General features: G+C 37.9%; 1 protein-coding gene and 1 pseudogene across 1 annotated transcript; one reads left to right on the forward strand and one right to left on the reverse strand.

Moving 5' to 3' along the window:
* Positions 1-24,137, forward strand: part of LOC118841651 — a 1,013,973-nt pseudogene that overhangs the window by 33,162 nt on the left and 956,674 nt on the right.
* Positions 1,445-22,847, reverse strand: LOC118841300 (olfactory receptor-like protein DTMT). Its single transcript, XM_036748663.1, has 3 exons — positions 22,345-22,847; positions 17,674-17,692; positions 1,445-2,386 (listed from the first exon to the last, which is right to left on the reverse strand). The coding sequence occupies exons 1-3, from the start codon at positions 22,845-22,847 to the stop codon at positions 1,445-1,447; spliced, it is 1,464 nt and encodes a 487-aa protein (XP_036604558.1).

Raw genomic sequence — 24,137 nt, forward strand, 5'->3', positions numbered from 1 at the left:
AGCAACACCTAGAAGGATCTTGTTGCAGCATGGCAGCAATGCTGCAGGGGTCAAGTGTATCTTAGCATCTTATTTGTGTGTCTTTTCAATGTGTTTCTCTTGTATTGCATGTGTTACTAGAATTATAAGGTGCTTCACAGTTGCATATCTGACAAAATTACAACCTATATCCTCTTCTCTAGGTCGTGTCCGAGGCATGCACTAAAAATAATAGCAGTTTTAGTACTTTAGTATGATTTTTCAATTATAATTGTTCCTTCGACTGTGTTTTTTCTAAAAAGCTGAATTAAAGCACTCAATATATTTATTATTCAATATAATTCAACCTTTAGAATTTGTTCCATGTTGTTCATTGATTCTTAATTTATAATCCTAAAGGGATTTTTAGCTCTTAGATCTTTTGTTATAGAATTTATTCATTGCATTAAGTCATTACTCATTTTTCTGTTCAGGGATGTACAGACGTGGTAGGAGATAGATATAGCAAGCCTGCCCTAGGTGAATTGGAGCTGCTGTTGCTGCAATGCCTCAAATGGGAGGTACGGGTCAGGCTTAGGAGCAGTGATAGAATTAGACTCTGCCTCTCTCCAGGTGAAGTCGGGGAGAGGGTGTAAATCGCGGCATTCTCTCAACTTTGGGTAGAAATAAGAGGAAAATGCTTTGTAATCACAGTATTAATAACTGAACGGCTAATGATGGTCCCATAGATGCTATTATAATTCCGTTTGCTTAAAACCGCACTACAAATTTTGAGAAACCCTTTATTAACATCAGCTATTGATAGTGATGATCGACATGGTCACTGTTCTAAAGGATCTTACAAATGACAGAGGCAGGACATATTCATAGGAAAAGTTTAGCAATAATGAAGTATTTAAATAAATGTACAAGACACAGCAAGAAAGATTATACAAGCTTGTACATAAAGAATTGCTAAATGAGCAATAAACACTAAGTGATTTAGGAGTTCAGAGAAGGTTAATTGACGTCTCTGTGGGATAGTCAGGGAAGACTTTAGGCAGCTGATGGGTCTAGTATATTATATTTGTTCAATAAATGTGAACTTAATGAATGAATAAATGAAGAGGAATTTTAACTGGATTTTGGAGGATGGAGAAAATGGAATAATCAAAGTATTCCATGTGGCACGGTAATAGAAGTAGGGGTCGAGGAGTCTTGAATGTAGACTATATGTAGGGAAGCATGGAAGATAAGGTAGAAAAAAGTCAGTTGAGCCTCAGAATATAGAAAAGTTCTTAAACATGAGAGGGATGTAATAAAAGAGATGTTTTAAAAAATAATCTGAGAGTGCTGTGAAGGATTATGGGAAAGGAATGGGAGAAAATGAAAGGAATGAGACAAGGTCATATATATTATCATTATGCAAGTATCATACTATGTATTCTTGTTCCTACTAGAAAGAACTGTGCTAGAAGCCTCAGTATTATGGTCTCAAGGAGAAGGGAAATTTTCTTGCTGCCAGGAGCTTCCTGAAAGCCCCTTTCATGTCTTTATTCCTCAGACTATAGATGAAGGGGTTCAGCATTGGTGTTACCACAGTGTACATGATTGACATGACTGTCTCCTTCACTGTGGAGCTGTTTGTTGATGGGCATAAGTAGAGGCCAATGACTGTCCCATAGAAGAGAGACACAACTGAGAGATGGGAGCCACAGGTAGAGAAGGCTTTGCGAATGCCCCTTACAGAGGGCACCCTGAGGATAGAAGAGATAATACGGGCATAAGATGTGATAATTAGCAGGAATGGCACAACCAAAATCAGGCCCCCCATGACAAAGATTACCAACTCATTCAGCTGAGTGTCTGAGCAGGCCAATTTCAGCAGGGCAGACATGTCACAGAAGAAGTGGGGGATGATGTTGTTGGCACAGAAGGATAATCGGGACATGAGCAGGGTGTGAAGCAAGGCGTGGAAAGCAGTAAGGACCCAGGAAAGCACCACAAGAGAGCTGCACAGCTTGGGGCTCATGATGACAGTGTAGTGCAGAGGGTAGCATATGGCCACATAGCGGTCATAGGCCATGGCCACCAGCAGGAAGCTCTCTAGGTCTGCAAAAAAAAGGAAGAAGTACATCTGGGTCAGGCAGCCAGGATAAGAGATGGCTGGTTTCTTGCTCTGCATGTTTCCCAGCAGTTTGGGGATGGTCACAGAAGAGAAGCACATGTCAGAGAAGGACAGGTTTGTGAGGAACAGATACATGGCTGTGTGCAGGTGGGAATCCACATGTATCAAGAGGATGATGAGTGTGTTCCCAAGGATTGTAGTAAGGTACATGGCCAGGAAGAGGGCATAGAAAGGAGCCTTCATCTCTGGTTGGATAGGCAGGCCCAGGAGAAGAAACTCAGAGATAATGGTTTGGTTCCCCTTTTCATCATGAACTTGCTTCATCTGAAAGAAAATTAAAAAAAAACCCTATTGTTTAATTTAAAAAGTCAAACCATAAATTTTAATAAACATAGAGCTATATTGAGTCTCAGTTCCTATAATTTCAGGGTTGGAGGAAACCTTAGAAACCACCAAATCCAACTTCTAATGTTAGAAGTGTAAATTTAGATTCAGACAAGTAATTTGACCAAGATCTCACAGTGAATTAATTACTGAACTGGAACTTGAACTCAGATCTTATGATTCCTAGTCCAGCTCCCCTCCCATCTGTTTGTTCTTTCTTCATAGTTCATCATGCTATAGGAGCAGAAATTTGTAGCTAGGAAGGATGTTAGAACATTTAGGGGCAGGAGACTTTATGCAGAAGGACTCCAACCCCCCTCCCCATTGTACAGATGAGGAAACTGAGGCCCAGTTATAGTGCTCTATCCTCAGCCTTTCAATTAAGAGCTGTCAACCATGCTTGTTTTATTCCATAAATTAAAAATAAAATATGGGGCAGCTAGGTGGCATAGTGAGTAGAGCACCAGCCCTGGAGTCAGGAGGACCTGAGTTCAAATCTGACCTCAGACCCTTGACACACTTACTAGCTGCATGACTTTGGGCAGATCACTTAACCCCAATTGCCCTGCCTTCCCCCTTTCAAAAAAAAATAAAATAAGATAAATTAAAACCAAACCAAACCAAGAGCTGAGTCGCAATGGAACTGGCTACCTTAATAGGCAGTAGCATCCTCTTGCTAGAGTCCAGTCCAGGCTGGGTTGCTGCTTATTGGGGATGCAGTAAAGGGGATTCCTAGTCTGGTCAGGGGTAAAACTAGGTTTGATGAGTGAAAGTTATGAAGATACCCCATTCTTCTAAGATCTCTTCAAATTCTAAGATTCTCTGGTTCCATGCATTTCATCTGTTCATCTTCCCATTTGCTATGTTCCTCATTAATTATGTGCCAGATGCTGAAGAAACTCTCTATGTGAATTCTCTGCCCCAGGTCATAGGACTCTTCATCCTACAAGTCAAAGTCATAAATAATCTGTGAAGGTAGTACATCTGGGCTATAAGACCAGAGTGGACCAGCTGTGGCCACTATCTCAGAAGAGAGAATCAGTCTACCTTCTATAACAGAGTTATTCTAAACCTTAAGCAGGGAGAATTATAATCTTACCTCCAATCATTCTGAGAGTGGAATGATTATTTTTAATTAACAAGGGATATAACATCTCTTTCCTTCCACCCTACCCTTCAAGTTGGTGTTCTCCCCCTCGCCCAGGTAATCTTATCAGTCTATGTTCTAGATGAGATCAGAGAGTGATGGACTTTCTATTTTGGAACCTCAGAGGTTAACTAATTAACTATACTGAAGAAGGATATACAACCTATATATCAGAAGAATTACCTTTATAACATGCCTGGCAAATGGTGATCCAACCTCTGATCAAATATTTTCAATATTGGACAGATTACTACCTTTCAAGGAAGGTCACTCCATTGTTGGAAGATTCTTTTTTTTTCCCCTGCACAATGGGGTCTTAATCCAAGCTCTGACCTATAAAGAGAAAATGGAAAAGGTGTTGATTTTTTTAATCCCATTTTAACTCCTTTCTCATTGTGTGAGCTAATTTCTTTTGTTGGCCTGTTTCCTCACCTGAAAATAGAAGTTGGACTAGATGATCACTTTTGATCCCTTCTAGGTCTGATAATAAATGGTTGTATGAAATCATAACAAATGCTTGTGTTAAATAGATTATATTTATTTTAAAATGGATTTTTTGGGGATAATTATTACTCTGTTTCTCATTCATCTAAAGCAAAATCATAATGAAAAAGGTAACCAAATCATCATTTCTAAATTTCTCTTCCTCCTCATCTTGCCTATTTGTTCAAAGCATCACATCCTTGTAGATTTCCTCTTCTTGGACACATATTAAATGTGATAGCAGAGCCATCTCATCAGCATATTGATGTACTTCAGTTTCTGCCCGACTCTCAGTAATTTATCTGTTCCTCAGTAACCTGTAATGTACAAATCCCCAAATTTCTGTTGTTTATTTATAGTCCCAGATATTGCTTATACCATTTATAGCTAGCTCTAATAGGAAAAAAAATTTTCTTCCCATTGATTCAAAATTTTTCTCTTTATAACTTTCATTCATTGGGTCTGATTTTGTATGTAGAAATGAAACAAAATAAGTCCAACATCTCTTATACAAATATATTTTCAAATATTTGAAAAAAGCAACAATCTCCCTCTTCTATTCCCTTAACAATGCTTCTATTCTTCAGAATAACTATCTCTAGTTCTTCCCAATGTTGGATATAGAGAATGTAGTGGAAGAAAAACTGGATTTGTAGTTAATGTCCTCACTTCAAATCCTTTTAAGAAGTCTTTGGGAAAAAACGGGATAATTGGATACAGTAGAAGGAATTTATGTGTAGGTTTGACTAGATAACCTATTCTTATTCAAATTCTTATATTCTATGTTTTTGTGATATTACATGGTTTACAATCTAGTCCACTTCCTTGGATATACATTTTGTCACTGTCCCTCTCTTCAACGTGGCATGTAGACAATAACGTGATGCTTCTGTTGTAGTCTGACCAGAAGGAGGACTGAAATTAGAGACCTCTCTCACTTTGTACACTATAATTTTATGAATGTAGTCTAAGATCACATTCTCTTTTGATTGTATGATGCTATGCTTGTCTTGTATTGCTCTTGCAATAAAATCAAACCCCAAGCCCTTTAGAGTATGTCTTTCCCATACTATATTTGTACAGTTGACATTTCAAACTGAAATGAGATACTTTACATTTTTTTCTCTATTAATTTTACATTGTTAGCTTTAGGTCACTGTTACAGCCTTTTGGGATTTCTTTGGTTCCAAATTTTCTCAAAGGTATTAACTATCCCTTCCATATAGTATTAATTTTAGATGTAGTAAACATCCTGCCTATATCTTTATTCAGATCATTGATAAAAATATTGAAGAGACCATGGCCAAGGAAAGAATTCTGAATTACTGCCCTATAAACTTCTCTCAGGGTTGGTTCAGTCCATTAATCCACACTCTTTGGGCATAGTCACATAATGAGTTCTGAACACACCCAATTGTATTACCACCTAGTTCACATCTCTTTGTATATACCATGATATCATGAGAGACTATGTCAAATGCCTCAGTAAATTATATAAAAAGTATCTATGGCATTGCCTTTATCTAGTCTTTATGAAGCCTGTCAAGAAAGGAAATGTGATTAGTCCCAGTATGATTTGTTCATAATGACTCCATTTTGACCTGTAATGAATAGCAATTTTCTTTATTTAAGTGCTCAGAAAACATTCCTCTACTAATTCAAATTTTCTAGCAGTGGAGGTCAAACTCACTGCCCTCTAATTTGAAGAATTCATATTTTTGTTTTCTTTCTTTCTTATTTTGAATATTCAGATTTTTGGCCATTTATTTTTCCACAACCAGGTCTTCCACCCATTCTGAAACTTTAAAAATAATTTAATAATCACATGCCTAAATTCTTAATATGTATCCTTTCATGTAATTAATCTATTCCTGATGACTTGGATTCAAGGACAAACTAGCAGCTCTCTATCATCTTCTCAGTCATCTTGGATTTTAATTTCATATTTGATGTGACTCCCAAGTTGCCACTTCAAAGTCTGGGAACAATGAGCCCCATTGGTTAGTGTTCTGAGATGACACATGGCATTTAACTTTCATTGATTCTGAGGACACATAGATACTTGGCTTAGTTGACTTCCATCGTTGGAGGAGTGGGAGAATAGGCTAATGCTAGGGATATAGAGAATGACACTAACTTCTCCAACCTTATCATTCCTGGAAGTTCAACAGCACTCTTCATTGCAGTCCTTTTAATCTTATCATAGGACCTGAAATCTGAGAGATAGTGAGTGAAAACCTCCAGGGAGTAAGAGTAAGGAGGAAGAAAAAGAAATCACTCAGCTTTTTTTGGATCATAGACGCCATTCATAGGAATATTTGAATTATCTTCAATTTAACAAATATTTTATTAAGCTTTTAAGTATTTTAATTTATGCATTCACAGTGCTAGGTCCTGAGGATACAAAGACAAAAACAAAACAGGTTCTAGCCCTTCAGGAGATTATATTCTATTATTTATATTATATATTTACATATACTTATAACATGTAGTTAGCATTTATATAGCACTTTAAGGTCTGTAAAACACTTTACAAATATTATTTCATTGTTATTCTCACAATATCTCTGGGAAGTAGATGGTATTATTATTCCCATTTTATAAGATGAGGAAACTGAGACAGAGGTTAAGTGATTTTCTGAGAGTAACACAAACACTAAGTTTCTAGGGATAGATTTGAACTCAGGTCTTTTAGAATCCAGGTCCAGCACTCTATCGATTGCTCTCCCAAGCTCAGTATGGTAATACAATGTAATTTAGAATGGGCAGCTAGATGACCTAGTGGATAGAATGTTGGGCCTGAGGTCAGGAAGATTCATTTTCCTGAGTTCAAATCTGGCCTCAGACACTTACTACAGGGTGTTCCTAAAGTCTGGACACATAGGCAAAAATGCATATTTTGTAGAAATGAAATGAATGAAATTTTCAACAACATTTTATTTAATTGGAATATTAACAAATAACATCTTCATGATGATTTCTATCATTTGTGATGCAAAGGTTGATGCGCTTTGCAACATTCACATGAACTTGATGCAATAACTCCACATTTCCTATGTGTCCAGATTTTAGGAGCACCCTGTAGTAGTGTAACCCTAGGCAAGTCACTGAATTCTGTTTGCCTCAGTCATTTGTAAAATGAGCTGGAGAAGAAAATGGCAAACTACTACACTGTCTTTTCCAAGAAAACCCCAAATGGGTTCATGAAGAGTCAGACATGAATAAAATGACTCAATAACAAAATCGAAAGGAGAGAATGTTAACTTTTTTTCGGGTGGGGCAGATGAGGGAAAGTTTCGTGGAGGAATAGACTAATAAGAATTTTGAAGGAAAATAAGGCTTCTGACAGGTCGGGTGAGGAAGGAATACATTTCAGGTATGAGAGATGATTTGTGAGAATCCATGGAGAGGAGAGGAGATGAGAGGAGAGGAGAGGAGAGAGAGAGAGAGAGAGAGAAAGAGAGAGAGAGAGAGAGAGAGAGAGAGAGAGAGAGAGAGAGAGAGAGAGAGAACTGAGTTTGTGGAGAACTGGTTGGTCTGGCTGGAGCACAGAGTATGGGAAGGGTAGTATTATGAAATAAATCTGCAAAAGTAGGTTGGAGCCAGATTGGGAAGGGCCTTGAATATTATAGCTAATATTTCTTATGGCTAAGGAATTTGTATATTATCCCAGAGGCCAAATGGAGCTATTCATTGATTTTTGAGGGAAATCAGAATCCTTGGGAAAGAAATAAGCATGTTGCAGGGGGACTGTGGATCACATCATATTTTAAGTCTCTTATCCAGGTATTAAAAAATCCCATCTCTTCTAAGTTGGTAATAACAGCATTTACATAGTGTGCTCAGCTTGTCAAATATCATCTCATTTGATATTCACAACAATTCTGGGAGGTGGGTGCTGTTACTCCTATTTTATAAATGAGGAAATTAAGGCAGGTAGAAATTAAGTGACTTGCTCCAGGTCACAGAACTCATTCTCTCCTAGTTTACCTGGCTATCCTGAGTGGGCTTCCTGGGCATTCTTCCTATTGCCTGCTTATCTGTGCCTTTCTCATCTCTCCTTCATATAGGATTTTTCACCTTCACCTGCTTTCCCCTTCTTTGATGTCTCAGTCTCTGGGGACTTTTGGTCTCTGGGAAACTTGTTAGTGACAGACATGGGAATTTTCTTATGTCTAGGTCCCTCTCTCTCTCCCCAACTAGGAAGATCTCTCTGGGACATGCTTCTCAAGTATTTGGGGGCAGTATTTACACTCTAAGCCATCCACTGGGGCACGGAAAGTCTCCACCATGATTCCTTTCTTCCTGACCAGTGCAGACTGCCTTGAACAGTCTTACAGTTATTCAGCTAAACTTACCATTTCATTTATTGATTACACCATTTTTTTTTTTACTCCCTGATCCTTGACCACCCGTGAGTACTCCATGATTGAGGTTATGTGTTATCCTTTTCCTTATTCAATTACTCCAAGAATGGAAATTATGTATTACAGCCAATTGTTGTGGTCAACTGGAGAAACAAAAAATGTGAAGATGACTTCCCTTAAGAAGCTTATAATCCAAAATGATAAAATGAATTAATCAGCAAACACATATTAAGTACTGTGCCAGACACTGGGCAAACAAAGACAAAAGTTGGTAAATATTTATTAAGAACCTATTTTATGCTAGTCACTGTGGTAAGTGCTGGGCATACAAAAAAGGCAAAGGACTGTCCTTGCTCTCAAGGAGGTCATAGTATAATGAGGAGACAGCATACAACCAGCTTTGTACAAATAAGCTGCATACAGGATAAATGGAAAGTAATGAATAGAAGGAATGCACTAGAATTAAGAGGAAATCAGGAAAGATTTCCTGTTGAATGTGGGATTTTAGTTAGGACTTGAAGGGAGCCAGGGAAGCCAAGAGGTATAGATGAGGAAGGAGAACATTCTAGGCATGGGGAACAGTCAGTGAAAATGCCTGGAACTGAAGGATGGAGTGTCTTGTTTGAAGAACAGCAAAGAAGCCAGCAGCACTGGATCAAAGATTACATGGAGAGGGGAATATAAGGTGTAACTGAAAAAGTAGAGAATGCTGGCTATGAAGGGCCTTGAATGCCAAATTTGGGATTTTACATTTGATCCTGGAGGCGATAGCCAGTCACTGGAGTTTATTGGGGGAGGAGATTGGGGGGTGACATGGTAAGTCCTGAACTTTTGGAGGATCACTTTTCTAGCTGAGTTCAGGGTGGACTGGAGTGGGGAGAGACTTAAGGGAGACAGACCCATCAGCAAGCTATTTCCATAGTTTATGTCATGAGGTGCTGAGAGCCTGCACCAGAGTGGTGGCAGTTTCAGGGGAGAGGAGAGAGGAGTGTGTGTAAGAGATGTTACTAAGGTAAAATCAAGATAAACTTGAAAGGCCTTGCAAGGAACTTACATTCCATTGGGGGAGACAACATGTAAACATATGCTTATGTGAAATAGATGAAAAATAAATGCAAAGTAATTTTTGGGGAAGGCACTAACACCTGAAGAGATCAGGAAAGGTCTCACATAGGAGGTAACACTGAACTGAGGTTTGAAGGAAGCTGTGACACAAGTAATGACAGAGTGTATTCCAGGTATGAGGGACTGCCTTTCAAAGGTGTGAGGACAGGAAACTGAATGGTGTGTGGGAACAGCAAGGAGGCCAGTTTAGTTGGATTGAAAAGTTCATGAAGGAGAGTAATCAGCCTGGAGAGATAGATTCGAGCTGACTTGTGAAGACTTTTAAATGCTAACATGAGGAATTTGTATTTTTACGTCGCTCGCGGCAATAGAGAACCACTAGAGTTCATCAAGTAGAAGAGTTAAAAAACAAGCATTCATTAAGTACCCATTACTTTCAGTTACTGTGCTAGGTACTTTACAATAACTCTGGGAAGTAGGAGATAGTATTCCCATTGTACAGTTGAAGAAACTGAGGCAAGTATTGTTACCCCTATGCAACAGAGGTTAAGTGACTTGCCCAAAGTTATACCGCTAGTAATTGTCTTAGGCTGGATATAAATTCAAGTCTTCCTGACTCCAGGACCTATTTTGACATTATCTTATTACATAGTGTGAGATGTTCTAGGCCCTCTTTCTGCCAGACTGTTTTACAGTTTTCCCACCAATGTTTGTCAAATGGTGAGGTATTCCTCCAAAAGCTTGGATCTTTGGGTTTGTCAGACACTAGATTACTAAGGTAATTTACTTCCATGTATTGTGTATCTAATCTATTCAGCTGATCAGCCACTGTAATCCTTATCCTCTAATGGATTATTGTGATGATTACTACTTTGTAAATCTAGTACTGCTGGGCTGCCTTCCCTCATACTTTTTTTTTTCATTGATTCTTTTGAATCTTGATCTTTAGTCTTCCAGATGAATTTTGTTATTTTTTTGTAGCTTTATAAAATAAAATTTTGTTAGTTTGCTTGGTAAGGCCCGGAATAAATAAGTTAGGTAGAATTGTCGTTTTTATTATATTGGCTTGGTCTACCCATGAGACTTCCAAGTATTTTATTCTGTCTGCAGTTATTTAAAATGTAATTTCTCTTACTCTCTCTTCCTGCTGCATTTTGTTGGTAATATATAGAAATGCTGATGATTTATGTGAGTTATTCTATGTAGATTTATCTTTCTACTTTGCTAAAGTTGTTAATTATTTCAGCTAGTTTTTTTTAGCTGATTCTTTAGTTGATAGAGTTCTCTAAGTATACCATCCCATCATATCAGCTGCAAAGAGGTGTAGTTTTGTTTCCTCATTGACTGTTCTCACTTGCTGTGCTCAAAGATATAAAATTTCCCCTCGGTACTGCTTTTGCTATATCCACCAAATGTTGGTATGTTGTCTCATTGTCATTCTCTTTATTGAAATTGTTGATTGTTTTTATGATTTGTCCTTTGACCCATTCATTCTTTGGGATTAGATTATTTTTTTCAATCAGTTTTGAATTTATGCTTCCAAGTCCCTTTATTGAATGTAATTTTATTGCCTTATTGTTAGAAAAAGATGAATTTAATATTTCTACTTTTTTGCATTTGTTTGTGAGGTTTCTATGCCATAATATATGATTCATTTTTATGAAGATACTATAAACAGCTGAGAAAAAGATATACTCACTTTTATTACATTCAATTTTCTCTATCAGATATTTCTATTATATCTAACTTTTCTAAAATTCTATTCATCTTCTTAACTTCTCTCTTATGTACTTTGTGATTAAATTTATCTAGTTTTGAGAGGGGTAAATTGAGGTCTCACTGGTATAGTTCTATTGTCTATTTCCTCTTTTAATTAATTTAACTTTTCCTTTAAGAATTTGGTTGCTATGGCATTTGATGCATATATGTTTAGAATTCATATGACTTCATTGTCTATGTTATCTCTTAGCAAAATGTGATTTCTCTGGTTATCTCTTTTAATGAGGTCAATTTTTGTTTCTGCTTTGACTGAGATCATGACTATTATTCATATCGTTTTTACTTCAGCTGAAGCATAATAGATTTTCTCCAGTCTCTTATTTAATTCTGTGTATATCTTTATGTTTCAAGTATATTTCTTATAAACAACATATTGTTGGATTCTGGTTTCAAACATATTCTGCTTTGTGATTCTGTTTTATGAGTGAGTTCATCACATTTACATTCATAGTTATGATTTCTATGATTACTGTACATTTTCCTTCATCCTATTTTCCTACTTGTTCTATTTATCTTCTCTCTCTTTCTAAATCTCTCTCTCTCACTCTCTCTCTCTCTCTCTCTCTCTCTCTCTCTCTCTCTTTCTCTCTTTCTCTCTCTCCCCCTTTTACCCTGCTCCTCCTCAAAAGTCTATTTTGCTTCTGACCAGTGACTCCCTCAATCTGCCCTCCTTATCATCCTTCCTCTTTTTTCTTAACCCCTTCCCCTCCTACTTCCCTGTTGGATAAGATAAATTTCTATGCCCAACTCTGTGTGTGTATGTGTATGTGTATGTGTATATGTATGTGTATACACACATGCATACACGTATATATTTTTCTTGCTTGGAACCAATTCAGATGAGACTGAGGTTCAAAAATTGCCCACTCACTCTTATTTCTCCCTCTACTATAAAAACTCTTCCTTGCATGACACTTTTAAGTGAGATAATTATCCCCATTCTTCTTCTACCTTCCCACTTCTCCCAGTGCATCCCTCTTTTTAACACCTCCATTTTTTGAGATTATTCCAACATAATCAAGTCACAGCCGTATTCTTTGTCTGTTAACTCCTTTTAACTGCCTTAATGATAAAGTTCTTAGTAGTTATGTGTATCATTTTCTCATACAAAAATGTAAACAGTTTTATCTAAAGTATTTTATGATTTCTCTTTCATGATTATCTTTTTATCCTTCTCTTGAGTCTTGTACTGGAATGTTAAATTTTTTATTCATCTCTAGTTTTTTCATAAGGAATGCTTGAAAATTATCTGTTTCATTAAATGTCCATTGCCCCATTCCCCCACAAAGGATTCTACTCAATTTTTTGGGGGTAGGTTATTCTTGGTTGTAATCCTACCTCCTTTGCTTTTTGGAATATCATTTTATAAGCTCTCTTCTCCTTTATTGTGGTAGCTGCTAAATCTTATGTAAGTCTGCCTGTGGTTCCATGGTTTCTTTCTGTCTGTTATAATATTTTCTTCTTGACTTGGAAGCTCTGGAAATTGTTTTTAACATTCTGGAAGTTTTCATTTTGGGATCTCTTTCAAGTGTTGAGCAGTGGATTCTTATAATTTCTGTTTTGTCCTTTGGTTCTGAGATATCAAGGTAGTTTTATAATTTCTTAAAATATGATGTTTTGGCTTCTTTTTTGATTATGGCTTTCAGGTAGCTCAATAATTCATAAACTATCTCTTATTGATATAGTCTGAGATATTTCATGTTTTCTTGTATTTTTTCATTCTTTTGCCTTTGTTTTATTATTTCTTAATGTTTCATGGAGTCCCTAATTTTTAAAGCATTATTTTCTTGAATTTTTGTAACTTTTTACCATTTGGCATATTCCATTTTTAAGGTATTTTTAAGCATTTTTGTGCCTCTTTTATCAAACTGTTAATTTTGTTTTCATAGTTTTCTTGCATTGCTATTATTTATTTTCCCATTTTCCTCTACCACTCTTATTTGACTTTAAAATAATTTTTTGTTCTTTTTTTCTCTCTATTTAGCTTTCCCAGAAATTCTTGTTAGGCTTGTGTCCAATCTGCCTTTTTCCTTTGATGCTTTGCTTGTAGATGTTTTCAAATTCTTGTTTTCTTCTGTCTTTGGGTTTTGAGCTTCCCTGTCACCATAGTAGATTTTTATGATCAAGTTCTTTTGTTGTTGTTGTTGTTTGTTCATTTTTATAGTTTATTTCTTGACTTTGAACTTCATGTTAAAGTTGGGCCCTGCTCACTTTCAGGTGGTGTGGTGGAACAGTCCCATGCTTCAGGATTTTTTACCCTGCTTTTTTCACAGCTGTTTCTGAGGAGTCTGTCAGTTTTCTCTTCTTCCAAAGTGGTATGACTCAGAGAGAGATGTGGTCACTGATCTCCTGGTTTGTGCTCTGGTCCTTACCCAGGTAGAGTCCTTTATCCACTGCAAATGTAAATGCTAGTACCCTTCTCTGCCCTGGAAGCATGACCAAGGCCCCTGCTGCCTAGTGACAGTAAGTGCTCCTCTTCATCCTGAAACTGTGACCTGGATCTGGATAATGGGCAATGGAGTTGTCAAATGGTACCTCGTCCTGTTCCCAGTGGCAGCACAGAGGTTCAATATAATCTGTTTCTGATGAGTTGTTTCAACAATCTGGCTAGCCGCTGTTGTGGGAGTAAAAGACCACCACAAGCCAAACAACAAGAATGCTACCAGCACACTGCAAAAGCACAGGTTCTTTTGATCTACTTTAGTAAGGAAAGCAATGTTAAGTGGTTGACAAGCTTATTTTAATTCAGCATACAAATACCATTCACTTAGTTCAGGGGAAAAAGCCAGCACCCTGACCTTCAGAGCAAAATACAGAGTACAAACATCGACAGACAGACCTTGTCTGATTCAAATCCCAATACATAGTTACCAGAGTTTAACAACGTCTCAGCATCCAGGTTACAAGCTGGAGGGCTCTTAGGTACAGCTGTCCGGAGTCTCGGCATCAGCACCATTGCCAGTGACAGCCCTGCGCAAATGGCTCTGTCTTCTCTTTTTAAAGCATTTCAGACGTCATCAAATGTCATCTGAATGACCAGAACTTAGGCTCCCATGATTGGCTCTGGGAGCTTCACATCCACATAGGTTAGGTTAACACCTAATAGGGGTTAGAGCCTGGGGCTTAGCACCTAGTAAGACTTAATGAAATACACTGAATTACTCAAAGGAAACAAAAGCCAAACTCTTCCAGGGCACTTAGTTGAACTGAGTGCTAACAGGCCATTTTGCTTACCAACACAGTTGTCTAATACCCTTATCATCTCTGGACAAGGAGAGCTCCTAAAACTGATGCTGCAGTAGCTGCTGTCATGGCTGCCTTCAATGCTCAAAGTTGGTGGGGCCAACATGCTGAGTTCTCTGCCAGCCTCCACCCCAGTGTCATAGACCTTTCCTTTTGACCCCCTAAGTTATCCTGGCTTGGAAAAATGTTTCACCCTGAACTTTTATTGGTTTGGTGCTCCAGAATTTGATTGAACATATTATTTTAAAGTTGTTTGCAAGAGAATATTTGAAAATTTGACTTGAATGCTCCCTTTACTCCACCATTTTGACTTCAAAACATATAAGGAAGGGTGTTTGATATGTCTACCTGATCTCATTCAATCAATTAGTTAATTAATATGATTTCACTTTTAAAATTTGTAAACAAGATATCTATATCCTATTATCTCTTCATCAGGTGTGAACCTTTCTTCCATTTGGTTAGGAAAAGAATGATCTGATTGGGTAGCCAAACAAGCTAACCACATCCCAGGAGGTTTTAAATAATGGGAGAAATTTAATCTGTTTGCAGACTTCTGTACCTGTGGCTGAGAAAGAGCATTGGGGTGGAAGAGTGAACTCAGAGGGCTCCTCTCCATTGATCTGTTAGTAGAGAGATCAGAGAAATAGCAGACAACACATTAATCCAGCAACAGAGAAAATGCACTGAGGACAATCAGAGACACAAACACAGACAGACAGAAAGATAGGAAGTAGCTTCAATGAGCATCTCCCCTTAAACCAGAGAAGAATACTGGCTATTGACTCAAGAAAATACTTTGAGATGCAAAAAGTTATGAATTTATCCTTTAATCTTACATGTTCTTTACACTCAGAGCCTGTTTCCTATGCATCTATTCTACTATTCTACCTTAGTAAATACCCTTTGGTAAAAAGCTAATTGATGCCTAGTGGCTGATTAGTATAGGAATCACACTAATGAGGGGCTTGTGGCAAAAGTACTAGGAGCTTAGGTCTCAGGGTTCCCCTCAAAAACCTAAGAAGAGTAGGAGATGCCATTATCCAGAGATCTGGCCAAACAATGTGAATAGGAGGTGGGGAAATGATCCCAGCATGCTAGCTATGAAAGTATTGAAGAACACTTTATTAGTCAGAACTGAGACATAGGGAGCACATGCGGCCAAGGGAAGTCACTCAACTTAAACATTGCAGGGTTATTTTTTTTTGCAGTGTCATCATGCTTCCCCTCTTGGGTACGGTTTCTGCTGGGTAGGTCACTCCAATGGACAATCTGGACTGACTCTTTGGGCACTCCCTACCAGGTAATTTGTTCCACTGCAAGGTAGCAGCCACTGACAATGGAAGGAGAGGAGAGAGAAATGATTTTTACCACCCCTCCTACACTGGAAAAGGTACTAGGGGAAAGGCAAGGACAATTCACTATTAAGATGTGAGTTCTTCCTTCATAGCTCCATTTCCAGAGATGACCTTCTCTTCAGAGCTTTCTCATTCTTTCTGAGTCACTTTCAGGCAGCCAATGCCTAACTGCCCTATAATTCCATCATGTTTCTTATGGAATTTCTTTACTCCTCTTAAATGAAAGTATTTATACTTCTTACACTTCCTTTATAATGGCTAATCAAAGCCTGAGAAACATTAACCCTTTACAAGGTATGAATGATCTAGTACAAGTTTTGTGTCTTTTACATTCCGCATCTGTGAGTAGGTTATTCAGAGAGTCAACTTTCATAACCTTTACAAGCCATTCATGCAACCAACTCAAAATCTGAAAGGACAAAACCTCAACACTTTACTCTTCCTGTTATGTGTCCATTGTATTTTAAAGTTCTTTCAGTGGGTTAGGGGACCCAGCCGATCAAAAGACCCCAGATAAATCCCTCCCCACATAAGAATAAGGGGTGGTACAATGTTATATTGTGGACTTTCTCCCACCAATCTTTTGGTCCATTTAGAATGTTCAATAGTATATATACATGTACACTTATACATACATATATACACATATATACACACATATTTACACACATGCATATATACACATTTATATGTAGGTATGTGTATATATGTGTCTATCTATCAATCTATCTATCTATCTATCTATCTATAATGTTCAATAGAAACACTACCATAAAATGGAAGCAGATACCAGAGAGGATTAAAAACCAGAATCCTATAATATGTTGTTTACAAGAAGCACATTTGTAGCAGAGAGATATACACAGAGGAATAGAGTAAAGGTTGGAGCAAAATATATCATGCTTCAGCTGAAGTAAAAACAAAGCTAGTGTAGCAATCGTGATCTCAGACAAAACATAAGCAAAAATAGATCTAATTAAAAGAGACATGGAAACTACATCTTGCTAAAAGGTTCCTTAGACAATAAAGTAATATCAATACTAATGATATATGCGCAAAATTGTATGGCATCCAATTATTTTAGGTGAGGAAACTAGAGCTTTGCCCAAATTTATTTTTTCCTTAATAGTAGTTTATTTTCCCCAATTACATGTAAAGATAGTTTTCCACACTCATTTTTGTAAAATTTTGAGTTCCAAATTTTTCTCCCTTCCTCAGTTCCCTCCCCCCTCCCCAAGACAGCAAGTAATCTGATATAGGTTATATATGTACATCATGGCAAACATATTTCCACATTAGTGAAGAATCAGAATAAAAAAGGGAACGTTTACAAGAAAGAAAAAGCAAAAACACAAGTGGAAATAGTATGCTTTGATCTGCATTCAGACTTCATAGTTTTTTTCTGGATGTGGATAGCATTTTCCATCATGAGTCTTTTTGGAGCTGTTGGAGCGAGTGAGACAGGCCACAGAGTATAAGTTTTAAGTGGAGAATTTATTTAGCCAGCGGCCATTGGGGTCTTCCCAAAGCTATGGCCCCGTTTTGAAGTGAAAGGGTAGTTTTTATAGAGAATACAGGATTCAGTGCTTAATTATCTCTTGAAATGTCATTTTGCAGACTTGGCACGCCTGTACCTTTTATGACCATGATAAAAGGAAACTCCTTAATAGATTGTAGATACAACATATCAGACAGCTGACTAAGTGTCAACTGAATTACAACCCAGAATCTCTGTGTCCAGTTTGCCATACATCCCACAACATGACTCATGAGATAAGAGCTAGGAACAGTCACATAATTCAAAAGAATATCTGGGCCTGAGGCTTTCATCCTTCAAGGCCATAGGCAGACTGAGGGATGCTCCAGCTGGGCTTGTTGACACAAGATAGAGACGTCTCTCAGCCCGCTCAGGAAAGAAACAGAGATTGTTAAGCATCAGGCCCTTCCCTTGGCCATACTCCATACTCCCAGAACAGTCATGGGGCAGGGGGGTGTCAAGGATACCCAGTGAACGCCAAACGGCAGGAACTAAGTCTGATTTTCTTACACAAACTGGGGTTTTTTAGTTAGGGGCTGGGGGCAGGGTTTTTCTAGCAATAGCTGGCTATTCAGGTATCACAGAGCTGTCTTAAACCCTTGCATTGCTAAGAAGAGGTAAGTCTATGAAAGTCGGTCATTGCACAATGTTGCTGTTGCAGTTGCTGTGTATAATGTTCTGGTTCTGCTCACTTCAATCAGCATCAGTTTGTGTAATTCTTTCCAGGTTTTCTTGAAATCTGAGTGCTCATCATTTCTTACAGAACAACAGTATTCTTCGTTCTTTTGCTCCAGCTTGGCAAATAATAGGTTTTTGGTTTGACTCTTGGACAACTAGAGTACTAAAAGAATTAATTTCCTTCCAAGGCAGCCCTTTCCACTTTTGGATGCTTCTAATTGCTAAAAGTTTCCTACATAAGCCTAAATCTTTCTTCCATTGTATGGCCCCAATTCTGCAAACTAGAGCTAAGGAGAAGAAATCCAATCTCTTTCCCCCATGGAAATCCTTTAAATATTGGAAGATAGAGAGTATCTCACCCACTTCTTCTTTAAGCCTTCTTCAAGTTAAATATCCTCTATTCCTTTAACCATTATATAACATAGTTTGAGTACCTCCAGCATCCATCCAACTTGCTTGTGAACTGGATGTACTTTTTTATCCAATACAATCCTTTTCCATGTCCTTCTGTAATTACCTGACAAGGAAGTTCCCCCAATATTTTGAGGGCCTTTCCTTAGGTTTCTGAACATTTCAGGTGTACCAATGGAATGCATGCATGTGCATGTGTGTGCACACACATGCACACACACACACACTATTAATTTCTTAGCCTTTGCTACATGACTGCTCCACCTTCTTGTCTGGTCACATGTATCTTTAATGATATTTTCAGGCTACGTCTGGAGTATTTTAGTGCAAAGTGAAAATATTAGGCTGCAATTTGAAAATTTAGTGTCCTGAAAAGTAGCCATAGTCAAGTCAGAATCATAGAAACATGTTTTCATGGGATTTCAGAGTTGTAAGGGAACTCAGTGGTTATTATTACAATCTATAACCACAAAGAACATAATATTGTTTATAATAGAGTATTTAAAAATTTTAGAAGTTAAAGATTAGTTATGAAGAAAATTTCTTTTTAAAAAATAATGCTCTGCTGATATTTTTAAAACAGTGTCTATAATTTCATTGGTATGGGAGGAGTCTTGGTATAGAAATTTCTTTCACAAATATGTCAATAAGTCTGTAAATTACAGTTTTAAAGAGTTACCTGGGGTTTAGAATATTAAGGAATCATATTTAAATTGAGGTGTCTTAAGTAACAGTTCCTCCTCACCCCAAAGAAAAATCATTATAATATTTTCATCTCACAGAAAACTTTGCTAATAGTATAAACATAACTGTGAGACATTACTCCTGTGAAGTCCTGGTTTTGATGGTCACTAGCCGTGTAATTTTGAGGAAATCACTTCATGTAATCCACAATTCTTTATTCTGTAAAATGATGATAGTAATATTCAATGCACTATTTACCTCCTAGTCATTGTGAAGATTAAATGGAACAATGAGTATAAAGTGGATTATAATCTTAGACTGACATATTGTCAGCCATTCATGGTGATGATTGAAATGGCCTTTCTTTTAAAGGATCTTACAATCTATCTGAGTGAGTCAGGACATGGACATGGGAAAAGCTTAGTAATGTCAGTATTGAAATAACTATTCTAAACCATAGGAGAAGAGATTTTGTGACTGAATATAAAGTATTGTTAAATGAGAGAGACAGAGAAATAATGTTTTAGGAGCTCAGAGGACAGATTGATCACTTCAAGCAGAGATGATCTCTGGAGACTTTCAAAAGTGAGGGTCTATTAAAGGTCTAGCAATAGTATTTTGTTGTTCAGTCATTTCAGTTGTGCCTAACTTTTCATGACCCCCATTGGAGGTTTTCTTGGCAAAGATGGAGTAGTTTGTGATTTCCTTCTCTAGCTTATTTTTACAAAAATTTGAGGAACTGAAGCAGGGTCACATGGCTTGTAAAATATTTGGGGCCATATTTGAACTCAGGAAGATGAGTCTTCCTGATTCCAGACCCAGCACTCAGTCCTCTGTGTCACCTAGTTGCCCACTAGCAACAGTATATATTCAATAAATGTTGACTGAATGAATGAAGATAAATTTGAGCTGGATTTTTAAGGACAGGTTGAATTCAAGGCTAAGAGGTGTGGTGTACAAGACTAGACTGACTGGAATGTAGGCTATATGCAGGGGAATAGTGAGAGATGAGGCAGGAAAAGTCAGGGATGGAAAGATTGAAAAACATTTGTTTGGGGAGGTATATAATAAAAGATATGGTTGAGGAAGAATAACTTGCTATGAAGGATGTATGGGAAAGGAATCAATGAAAATGGAAAGTGATGAAAAAGGATATTTTATACTCTCTACATTATTATTATACCATGTGTTCTCATCTCTATTTTAAAGAATTGTGCCACAAATTTTTAAAGAATTGTGTTACATAGTTCCAGGGAGAAGGGGAGTTTTCTTCCTGCCAACAGCTTATTGAAGAGAAAAGAAGAAGAAGAAGAAGAAGAAGAAGAAGAAGAAGAAGAAGAAGAAGAAGAAGAAGAAGAAGAAGAAGAAGAAGAAGAAGAAGAAGAAGAAGAAGGAGAAGAAGGAGAGAGGAGGAGGAGGAGAAGAAGAAGGAGGAGGGGGAGATGATGATAGATTGAACAGGGCCTAAGGAGTCAGAGAGGATGCGACTACGTCCACGTTTGGATGGGCGACTTCATCAGTTGAGTCTCGAAGGAAAGAAGGAAGAAAATATGAGAAGGAAGTTTAAGATATATAGGAGATAATTCATATCAGATGGCCTTAATCTTCTTAATTAAATACGAAGTGTAGAGTAAAAATATGACTAAACAGCTTAGTGTCCAGATAAACTTTGTCAGAATCATAGAATCATGGAGTTTCAGATTTGAAAGGGAGCGCAGTAGTCCTCTAGCTCCACTTATATGCTAACTCCAAAATACCTTTACAACAATATTATTTAACATAAATCATTAAAATTTTTGACAGTTTAGGTATAAAGACTAAGGCATTGAGTCTTAACTAGATATCTCCATTTTTAAATGCTGCTTTGTTATATATTCTTTTAAATGTAATTTAGTTCTATGATTCCATGGTATGGGGGAATGCATGATGTGGAAATTCCCTCAAACAATGGAGAGAAGCCACTTACCTGAAAGTTATGCTTTTAAGAGAGTTGTCTTGGGCATAGAATCTTGAATAATAATGTTTAAATTAAACTGTTTTAGTTAAGAATTCCCTTCCCTCACCAAAAACAACAACAACATGATAATATTCTCATATCTAGGTAGAATTATATTTGCATCATAAAAGAAGAGAATTCTTAGATGTGTACATAAAGAATTGCTAAATTATACAATGTAATAATTTAGGAGTTTGGAAAAGGGACAGATCACTTCAGTCAGGGCTAGTTGAGAAGACATGCCTAATAGAAGATCTAATACTTAGTATGTATTCAACATATTTTAAAAAATAATTTAAAATACATCAATGAAAGGGGATTTGAACTGGACTTTAAAGGTCAGAGAATGTTGAGAAAAGAAGAGGAGAGCTCCCATCTGGGAGAGTGGGTAATAGCAGAGATAGCAACAGAGACTGTGATTGTATTAGTCTAGTGGTAGTGCAGAGTATACGCAGAGGAGCAGGGGGAGAGAAGGCAGGAAAAGTCAATCTTGGAAGAGTGAACAGTATTTGAGTAGGAGAGGGATGTAATAAAAGGGGGATTCAAGGAAGAGTACTCTGGTAGTATAGGGTATATGGGAATAAATGAGAAGAAATCGTAGCAATGTTATTATACCACACCTTCTCATTGTTATTGTAAAGAATCATGTTAGAAGCCTTGGCATGACAGTTCTAGGGAGAAAGGAAATTTTATTCCTTCCAGAAGTTTCTTGAAGGCCCCTTTCATGTCTTGATTCCTCAGACTATAGATGAAGGGGTTCAGCATTGGTGTTACCACAGTGTACATGATTGACATGACTGTCTCCTTGATTGTGGAGTTGTTGGCTGAAGGGCATAAGTAGAGGCCGATGATCGTCCCATAGAAGAGAGAGACCACTGTGAGGTGAGAGCCACAGGTAGAAAAGGCTTTGCGGATACCTCTGACAGAAGGCACCCTGAGTATAGAAAAGAGTATTCGGGCATAAGATGTGATAATGAGCAGGAATGGCACAACCAAAATCAGGCCCCCCGTGACAAAGATTACTATCTCATTCAGCTGAGTGTCTGAGCAGGCCAATTTCAACAGGGCAGACATGTCACAGAAGAAGTGGGGGATGATGTTGTTGGCACAGAAGGATAATTGGGACATGAGCAGGGTATGCAGCAATGCATGGAAGGCAGTAAGGACCCAGGAAAGCACCACAAAAGAGCTGCACAGCTTGGGGCTCATGATGACAGTGTAATGTAGAGGGTAGCATATGGCCACATAGCGGTCATAGGCCATGGCCACCAGTAGGAAGCTCTCCAGGTCTCCAAAGAAAAGGAAAAAGTACATCTGGGTCAGGCAGCCAGGATAGGAGATGACTGATTTCTTGCTCTGCATGTTTCCCAGCAGTTTGGGGATGGTCACAGAAGAGAAGCACATGTCAGAGAAGGACAGGTTGCTGAGAAACAGATACATGGGTGTGTGCAGGTGGGAATCCACATGTATCAAGAGGATGATGAGTGTGTTCCCAAGGATTGTAGTAAGGTACATGGCCAGGAAGAGGGCATAGAAAGGAGCCTTCATCTCTGGTTGGATAGGCAGGCCCAGGAGAAGGAACTCAGAGATAATGGTTTGGTTCCCCTTTTCATCATGAACTTGCTTCATCTGAAAAAAAATTAAAAAAATACCTATTATTTAATTTAAGAAGTCAAACCATAAATTTTAATAAACATAGAGCTATATTGAGTCTCAGTTCCTATAACTTCAGGGTTGGAATAAACGTTAGAAACCACTAAATCCAACTTCTACTTATAGAAGTGTAAATTTAGATCCAGACAAGTGATTTGATCAAGATCTCACAATGAATTAATGACTGAACTGGGATTTGAACTCAGATCTGATTCCTAGTTCAGTTCTGCTCCCATTTGTTTGTTCTTTCTTCATAGTTCATCATGCCACAGGAGCAGAAATTTGTAGCTAGGAGGGATTTTAGAACATTTAGGGGCAGGAGACTTTGTGCGGAAGGACTCCAACCCCCGCCCCCCATTCACAGATGAGGAAACTGAGGCCCAGTTGTAGTGCTGTATCCACTGCCTTCAATTAAGAGCTGTCAGCCATGCTTGTTTTATTCCATAAATTAAAAATAAAATATGGGGCAGCTAGGTGGCACAGTGAGTAGAGCACCAGCCCTGGAGTCAGGAGGACCTGAATTCACATCTGACATCAGACCCTTGACACACTAGCTGTGTGACCTTGAGCAGGTCACTTAACCCCAATTGCCCTGCCTTTCCCCCCTCCAAAATATAATAATAAAATAAGGTAAAACCAAACCAAACCAAGAGCTGAGTCACAATGGAACTGGCTACCTTAATAGGCAGTAACATCCTCTTGCTGGAGTCCAGTCCAGGCTGGGTTGCTGTTTATTGGGGATGCGGTAAAGGGGATTCCTAGTCTGGTCAGGGGTAAAACTAGGTCTACTGAGTGAAAGTTATGAAGATACCCATTCTTCTAAGATCTCTTCAAATTCTAAGATTCTCTGGTTCTATGCATTTCATCTGCTCATCTTCTCACTTGCCATGTTTCTCATTAATTATGTGCCAGGTGCTAAAGAAACACTCTATGTAAATTCTGTGCCCCAGGTCATAGAACTCTTCATCCTACAAGTCAAAGTCATAAATAATCTGTGAAGGTAGTACATCTGGGCTATAAGACCAGAGTGGACCAACTGTGGCCACTATCTCTGAAGAGAGAATCAGTTTACCTTCTATGACAGAGTTATTCTAAACCTTAAGCAGGGAGAATTATAATCTTACCTCCAATCATTCTGAGAGAGTGGAATGATTATTTTTAATTAACAAGGGATATAACATCTCTTTCCTTCCACCTACCCTTCAAGTTGGTGTTCTCCCCCTCCCCCAAGTAATCTTATCAGTTTATGTTCTAGATGAGATCAGA

This window comes from Trichosurus vulpecula, chromosome 3, assembly GCF_011100635.1.
Source record: "Trichosurus vulpecula isolate mTriVul1 chromosome 3, mTriVul1.pri, whole genome shotgun sequence".
Classification (NCBI taxonomy): Eukaryota; Metazoa; Chordata; class Mammalia; order Diprotodontia; family Phalangeridae; genus Trichosurus; species Trichosurus vulpecula.